At 33.5% G+C, this 8,629-nt stretch overlaps 1 protein-coding gene across 1 annotated transcript; it reads left to right on the top strand.

Moving 5' to 3' along the window:
• Positions 1 to 5,903: 5,903 nt before the first annotated feature.
• Positions 5,904 to 8,187, top strand: LOC108472855 (indole-3-acetic acid-amido synthetase GH3.17). The gene is made up of 4 exons (XM_053021394.1): positions 5,904 to 6,187; positions 6,320 to 6,421; positions 6,580 to 7,403; positions 7,523 to 8,187. The coding sequence occupies exons 1-4, from the start codon at positions 5,904 to 5,906 to the stop codon at positions 8,077 to 8,079; spliced, it is 1,767 nt and encodes a 588-aa protein (XP_052877354.1). The 3' UTR covers positions 8,080 to 8,187.
• The last annotated feature ends 442 nt before the right edge of the window (positions 8,188 to 8,629 follow it).

Raw genomic sequence — 8,629 nt, 5'->3', positions numbered from 1 at the left:
GTAGCAGTGTTTTCAATGATTTGACAACATTGATGCAACTTTACAACAGATTTGTTAGTACCTCCACATCTCATCGCCAGTCCCACCTCGCGAACCATCCAGCGATGAAGATGTTTAGAAATATTTATTTATTATTTTATGTTTTTAATTTTTATTGAAACTACTTTTTATTTTTATTAAATTTTAGAATTTTATTTTTAATTATTAATTTCGGTTATTTCTTTTCGAGTAATTATTCTTCCTAATATCCCCTAAAAAGTTTTTGATTTTATCACAGTTATATAGAGCTCTTAAGCTCATCATCACATAAGAACTAAAACTTCATCGGGAAAGGTTCTCCACGACTGTCATGTCCTGCTTGACCATGACCATAGCTACCACTAGATATAATATTCTTTTGGCGCAGGACTTATGGCTTAATAAACCTCTACGATCGCTGGAGTATCCTCCTCCACTCTCGAACCGATTCCTCTCCAGAATTCTAGTTCGAGGAATTCATCATACAGGAAGTTTTACTTCTCTCCCTATCTTATTTTTATACTTTAATATCTATCTTTGTACATTAAGGGCAATGCACATCTTAAGTGTGGGGCGGTATTTATTTCATTATCAGAAAAATCCCTGAATGATTACTTTGTTCTCTTGAAAAGCTCTCATATCATATTTAGGATAAATTTTAATTGATTTATGATTTTGATTGATATATCTTCAATTAAAACATAGGGATTTATGCATTGATTGTTTAAACTTTAAAATATTAGAAAATCAAGCATGATAAGTTGATTTTTAAGAATTTAAAATCTTAAGCTATTTCCCCAAAGTTTAGGTATTACTTTGAATTGAAATTCAAGAGTCTAAACATCAAAAAGCCATAATTTTTGTGAGATTTCTGAGCCTTTTGAGCATTTATTTATTCTTTCATGCTTACTTTTCTTATTGCTTTGAGTGTATCAATATTGAACTGTTATTCTAGAACTTGCTTGATTATGCATATCGAGACCACACCATTTGATTTGGTATATCAAAATGATTAAGGCACTTAGGATTAACCCACTCATGCCATGAAAAGCCTACCCCTACGATTAACCCTTAGTAAACCCATTTGACCCTAACAAGCCATTCCTTGTAATAACCTCAATATTAACCCTTAACCCATTATTATTGAAATCTCCTAAATTAATTTGATCCCTATTTTTGTCGAGATTTGAGTTGAAGAAATTGCTTAGCTATGTCTTGTTTGTAATAAGTTAGTCTTTGAATATTTAACTTGTTCTTAAAAAAAAGAACTATGTATACATATCTATAATTTCATATTCTAAGGGAAGCTCTGTTGTACGCAAGTAAAGATTAACTCTTTTTTTAGTTAGGCAATTTTTCAATTCAATCTCGATTCTAACCCTTTCTTTCAGCTTGTGACCACACCCCCTAACCAAACCTCATTACAACCCTCTAAAGACCTTTTGATTGATGTATCATCTTAAATTATAGTGGCAGAGATTTGATTTTCATGCAAGCCTATGGTAATGACTTTTCATTATTGACTATTGAGTGCTTCAATTGTCCTTAAACACCTTAAGTGATTTGAGTGAATCTTTAGTGAGGATGTGAAACTCTGTGATATTCTGACTCAAAAGTAATTACTTAGATGAAGGGAGGCACCTATGTTTGCATGACTAAATACTTAACTTGGAATGTTTGAAACTTTTATGTTCTTTTAGTTGAATTCTCAATGTATGATTACTTATGAATTAATGTGAGATAATATCGATAGAAATTATAAGTTGAGAAGATTATTTTGACTATGAGTTGAGAATTTTGCTTGAGGACAAGCAAATGCTTAAGTGTGGGGGTTTTTGATAAACTGTAAATTATATATATTTTTACCCCATGCTTTAAGCATTTTATGGATGATTTCTCATTAGAATTGATGAATTTGATGCTCTTAATGCTTTAATTTCATGTTTTATTCTTAAGAGTGCAAAAGAGAGCGAAAGGAACGAGAAATGGGCCAAAAATAGAGAAAATGGGCCAAAGTACGAACTCAACACAACCTGGACTTCCTTACACGGGCATCCCACACGGCCGTGTCAATTCGATAGAATTGAAGCACGATTTACACGGGCAGACCACACGACCGTGTCAATTTCGCAGGCTCGAACACGGCCTGAAGTAAGCGCACACAGGCGTGTCATACGGGCGTGTCCCTGTCGAGCCCAAGTTGAGTCTAATTCGGAAAAGGCCACTTTTGAGGGTTCATAGGGATTCCAATACCTATAAATACACCCTAGAGGAGGAAGAAAAAATGAGACGGAGAAGGGGGAGTAAGGAATTATTCTAAGGAAGCCGATTGATCCATCTCAGAAGCCGGATTCATCATCAAGACTGAAGATCTCTCCTCAATTTCCCTTCAAGAGTTTTGAGTTTTCTTTATGTTTTGTATTCTTTATTCTTTTGAGATGTTTTCTTATTTAGTTATGAACTAAAACCCCTAAATACCTAAGGGGAATGAAACCTAAGACGAATCTTGTTATTATTTTATGAATTGTATGATAAATATTTAACTTGTTCTTAATTATGTGTTCTTAATTCTTGTTTTGATATCCCAGGATACTGATTCAAGACAAGCTCTTATTCAGAGGAGGAATAGACCCTGTCTAAGAGTACTTTTGTCATAATTAAGCAGAGTTGATTACGCGCCTAGAAATAGGGTGACAAGATTTTGCCAGATTAGGGTGAAACCTAATAAGGGGATCCATAGATCGAGTTAATGCAACTCGAGAGTGTTAATCAGAGAAAAGTCTCGGTTATTCAATCTAGAGATTAGACGTTATTAGTCTTGAATTGGGATAATAACATAACTTAGGGATCTCTACGGAATAAGTTGAATGAATAAATCGTCCGATTCGGAGCCAGAATAACAAGTAAAATCTAAGTGAATTTTTCCTTAGGTATTGTCTTAAGTCAATCAATTTTTCCTAAAAGCAATTCCCCAATTCTTTTCTCTGTGCGTTCTTAGTTTAGATAATTAGTTAATTAAAACAAAAAACCTCTTTATTGTTAGGCTAGATAACAAAAAGACAGTTATTACTAGTACTTTTAGTTCCTTTGGGTTCAACAATCCGGACTTGCCAAAACTATACTACTGTTCGATAAGTACACTTGCCTACATCACGATAATAGTTAGTTCAAGAATAAGTAATTATAAATATTTAAAACCTATCATGAAATAACACGATAAATCATATCATTACGGACTCAATTGAATAAAAGTAAGCACTAAAAATAGTACAAGAACCACTCAATGACTAATCTGCACAAAACATAAAATTTTGGGCAAAACTGTAAGTTCTAATAAGTAGGGGACACACGACAGTGTGACCAGACCATGTGGAAAGCCCTAAACAGTGTAGAGGGGGTACATGATCGTGTGGCTAGGTTGTGTAATAGAATGAGGCCGTGTGGTAATTAAAAAATCAAGGTGCAAAAGAGACACGACCGTGTGGAGGGGGTACACAGCTGTGTGAGAATCTAATTTCTTAGGGTTTTAGAGGGAACGTGGCCGTGTGAGGGGGTCATGTGGTTGGCCGTGTGGCCCTATCCCGAGGCATAGTTTGTCCCAATTTGCTTGTAAAGAAACACACACCTGTCTCTTAAATCTCGAACAATGTTCCTCGCACTTAGATCTGGTTCGAGGTACCTAAATCGAGTCCTTCAAATGACATTTGAACAAGAATTAATAACTATTTTCAAGACTTATCAAGATTATTGGGAATGTCGGCAAGCTTCGTAGAAAATCCATTATTTCGAATAATAGATTTATACTGGATGTAAATTCTACGAGAATTTGAGATTAATTACCGGGATTGAATTGAAATTACCGATTCTTGACAAAATTAGAGATAATATTGGCGACATTACACTAATTCAATAACAAGAACGAGTTGAAGATTGATTTTAGATTCAGGATGCAAAAATAATTTCAATAATAAAGTTAAAATATTTTGTAAAAAAGAGGATGCGAAAGAAAAAAGGGAAGAAATAGGGAAAAAGGAGAGTAAAAATTCAGTCTAATTTGGAGAAAGGAAGTTTTAGTTCAATTATAATTAGAAAAAGGCTAAATACCTAGGGTTTTCAAAATTTGAGGGGTTGGATGGAAAAATTATCCCTTTTGCCAAAAATAAAAAAGAGATAGGGGAGAAAGGCATGGCTTGAACTTTGAATGCAAGGAAAAGGAGAGTGCTTAACCATTAGGTTGTAGGGATGAGTATTCAATTTTAGTCAAAAAATTTCAAGTTTTTGAGTTGACGATGCCTATTTTGGCAACACAACTCAGTTTGAAATTTTTTCGAATCAAATCGAGTCAAGTCGAGTCAAGTTAATGAATCTTATTATTTATACCTAATGTTGCATTTACATGGATAGATTATTTAACTAGTAGATGAAGTATAAGATTATTTAACTACATAAACAATATAATGATTTTCCCTTTTAACTTAATGGGTAAACATTTATCAAAACAATGTAGTTTTGCCTTTTAACTTAATGGTTCTAACTTTTAATTTTACAAAAGGTAAATATTTATCCAAATGACGTAGTTTTGCCTTTTCTTATTTGGACTTTTGAATAACTCGAATTGTGTAATTCATATTTGAGTTAAACCAAAAAACTTGATTTTTTATTCGAGTTGATCCGAGTAACTCGATTAACACAAATAACTTAAACTATTTAATTCAAAATTTAAATTTTTTATCGAGTTTTTTGAATAAAATCGGATTTTGCTCACCCCTATTAGGCTGCTACCGATACTTAGTAAATTTCCACTCCAAATTATTCATGTTCTAATAGGGTTTTCATCTTAGGTTGCTAAAAATAAAAAGGGAAAAAATGGGAGAAATATCGATAAAGCCAAAAACTTCTAGGGGTCTACCAACTATTTAACCATTAAGCTTAGCTCATTTCTTAGTGATTTATTTCATCTAACCCTATATATTTTGGGGGTGTTGTACATATTGACTATGATTTTCATCAAATTTGCTTTATCATTCCAACCAAACATCATTTGTCTCTTATATCAATTTTATAAAAATACATTTATTACCTAATTCAAGTTGTATTTGAAAAGGGTAAACTACAAAAATAGTCACTCAACTTTGGTTTTTTTTTGTGTCATTAAACTATGAAATGTTACATTTTTGTCACTAAGGCAATTGAATTATAACATTTTGGTTAGTTATCCGTTAATACCCGTTACAGCCTTAACGAAAGAGTGGTTGGCACATTAAATCAAGGGTTAATATCTAATTTGACTCCTAAGCTATAGTTAAAATATTCCATTTGGTCATTTCACAACTTTTTAAATGCTAATTTTGAAAAAAAAAAGTTATCAAAATTTTAAAAATATAAAAAAATCTTTAAAAATTAAAAAAATATTTATTTATTTTTTAAACTATAAAATATTGTTTAAAATTATAAATATGTAAAAAATTTAAAAAATCATAAAATCAACTCTTTTTTTAACTTAATCCTTTTCTTCAAGTTTTTCTCTCCGATTTCTTTGTTGTTGCCGGTGCAAAATATGCTATCAGTTATCAACATGGGGACAACATATGGAACTTGTGTGCCATGTGCATTGGAGAAAAAAATTATTTTATGGGAACTTGTCTGCCATGTGCATTGGAGAAAAAAACTATTTTATGGGAACTTGTGAGCCATATTGATCGGAGAAAAAAATTATGGGGTAGGGGAAAGATGATTGGGAACCACTTTATTAATATATATGATATAATTTGGTTAACATAATCCAAAATTTCATGTAAGCAATAAGTTTTATCCTATTCTCTTTTTCTTTTTTGAGTTTCCTCTCGAGTTTCTTCTTCATTCTTCTCACTCTGCCAACAACTCTAATGGCTGGTGAGTCAGAAATAAAAGAAACATATGAAAATGGCACGAAAATATTGGAAGATTTAACCAACAATGCTCATGAACTACAAGAACAAATGTTGGAGGAAATATTAAGGAGAAATGCAGGAACACAATATCTAAGCAGATTCTTCCCCAGTGGCCAAGCAGACAAGCAAAACTTCAAAACAAATGTTCCCATTGTTACTTATGAAGATATCAAGCCTTACATAGATCGGATTGCCAATGGAGAGACCTCGTCGATCCTTTTAGCTGATCCCATCAACCAGTTCCTCCGAAGCTATATATAATCAAATTCTGGAAAATTAAAAAAGCGGAATTGATTTTTGTAAAGTTGAGGGATGAAATTTAGAATTAAACCTTTTTCCCTTTCAAAGTAAACCATTAATTTTGGATACAGTTCTGGTACTTCTGGGGGGCAGCAGAAGTTAATACCTATCACAACTGAAAGTTTTGAGAAAGGGTGGTATCATCATTTTCTGGCTGACATTGTGATTGAAAAGTAAGTAATTTCTTTAGCTGTAATTACAGTGAAGTATCAATAGCAGTTGTAATTCGATTCTAAGATCTTTACTTCATGTGTTTTTCCTCTACAGTATTCGCAGCAATAACTATTATATCCGCAATCACGATACACATAATCAAACAAACAACTAATTGATGTTTTTTCCTTTATCTTGGCAGATGTTTTAGTGTCTCAGACGAAGGCAAATCATTGTCCCTATATTTTAGCAAACCAGATATGGAAACTCCATCTGGATTAGTGGCATCGCCCTACATGACATTCTATTCCAAGACCAATATTTTCGAAACTAGACTGGCTAAGTTTTGCTTAAGTCCTATTGAGACCATCTTATGTTTGGACAACAAGCAAAGTATGTTTTGCCAATTGCTTACCGGTTTACTGCAGCGCGACAAGGTCGTATGGTTAGCTTCGAACTTTGCATCAGTTTTGGCGAGGACCATCAAGTTCTTGGAAGATTATTGGAGAGAATTATGTTGTAACATTAGAACAGGTTACCTCAGTGATTGGATTATTGACCCTGGTTGCAAAAATGCCATGTCATTGATCCTTACTAGGCCAAACCCCGAATTGGCTGATTTGATTCAACAAATATGTGAAGATCAATCTTGGGAAGGTGTCATAAAGAAACTTTGGCCTAAAATCAAGTATATTCGTTCCGTCTGTACAGGTAGCATGAGCCAATATATTCCATTACTTGAATTTTATGGAGGAGGGATCCCTTTAGTTTCACCAAGTTATGTTTCTTCGGAAGCTTGTTTTGGGATCAATTTGAAACCCCTAAGCAATCCCTTTGACGTCTCTTACACCTTTCTCCCAAATACGGCTTACTTCGAATTTCTCCGTGTGAACAAAGATGGTGGAGGAAAGGCTCAAGAAACTAGGACTATAGACAAACCGGTCGATCTTGCGAATGTGAAGCTTGATCAATACTACGAAGTTGTTGTCACAACTTTGGCAGGTAGGTTTCTTTAACTCGGCATCAAAGCTATACGGCGGTTACATCAAGAGACACAGTTAAAAGTCTCACATTGACTACCTCTTCTGCGCACCTAAATGTGTTGTAATCATCTTTTTCAGGTCTATATCGATACAGAGTCGGAGATGTTCTGAAGGTGACCGGATTCTATAATAAATCTCCACAGTTTCAATTTGTAGAACGACAGAATGTGGTTTTGAGTATAGATGCAGACAAAACAACTGAAGATGACCTTTCGAAAGCAATCACGAATGCAAAACTCATCCTCGAACCATTTGGCATCATGTTGACTGCATACAGTAGCTATTCCGACACCTCGTCGACACCGGGTCGATATGTATTATTTTGGGAGCTGAAGATGAAAGACAGCAATGATTTACCAAAACTTGATGTCAAGATAATGGAACAATGCTGCTGTATAGTGGAAGAATCCTTCGATTTTACATATAAATCACTTAGGAAAGGTGGTGCAATTTCAGGTTTAGAGCTAAGGGTGGTTAAACGTGGAAGCTTTGATGAACTCATGGATTTCTATATATCAAAGGGAGCTTCCATTTCTCAATACAAGCCACCTTGTTGCCTTAAATCTGAGGAAGCCATAAAGATATTGAATTCAGGGATGGTGGGGAAGTTTTTCGGCCCCAAAACTATGTCTTAAGCTGCATTGTTTGAGGATTAATCAAACATTGTTGAGGTAATCCTGCAGGGTGAAATTGCAGGCGTGGACTTGACAAAGGATCTTTTCATGAAATGATAAATCACCAAACCTACAGTTTCAAAATTTATGCAATTATATATTATTTACTCTCTCTTAATATTAGTACTTTTGAGTTTTTCTTTTTTTCCATCCGATGGCTACGTTAGAGTCAAACTATTTCGACATTGAGCTGGATCAAAACGTAAACGAATAAAAAGGTCGTTTAGTGCCTATTTAATAATGTAAGTAGTTTATGTACTGATTCTCATCATTTAATAATAAATAATTAAATCTAATGAAAGGAAAGATAAATGAGATAATTTTTATTTCATTCCTTCGGTATATCTCTATAATTCCTTGTGTATATCTCTATAAGCTTTCTGTATGCCTCTATTTATAAGTCTTCTAACATGATACAACTTTTAAGTTAAAAAAATAGAGATTTAATTATAATATAAAAGTCTCATAACTTTTTATAACTTTTACTGTAATGGAAATCCATAATAAAATA

Source organism: Gossypium arboreum, chromosome 11 (assembly GCF_025698485.1).
Source record: "Gossypium arboreum isolate Shixiya-1 chromosome 11, ASM2569848v2, whole genome shotgun sequence".
Taxonomy (NCBI): domain Eukaryota; kingdom Viridiplantae; phylum Streptophyta; class Magnoliopsida; order Malvales; family Malvaceae; genus Gossypium; species Gossypium arboreum.
Note: the sequence above shows the minus strand (reverse complement) of the source record. Positions and strands in the feature narration are given on the sequence as shown.

What these genes read in the sequence shown, in the direction of transcription:
- LOC108472855 (XM_053021394.1), top strand. Translation starts at nt 5,904, where the DNA reads ATGGCTGGTGAGTCAGAAATAAAAGAAACATATGAAAATGGCACGAAA. An exon ending in TTAGCTGATCCCATCAACCA is followed by an intron (nt 6,188 to 6,319) that starts GTTCCTCCGAAG and finishes TTTTGGATACAG; the next exon opens with TTCTGGTACTTCTGGGGGGC. An exon ending in TGTTGTCACAACTTTGGCAG is followed by an intron (nt 7,404 to 7,522) that starts GTAGGTTTCTTT and finishes CATCTTTTTCAG; the next exon opens with GTCTATATCGATACAGAGTC.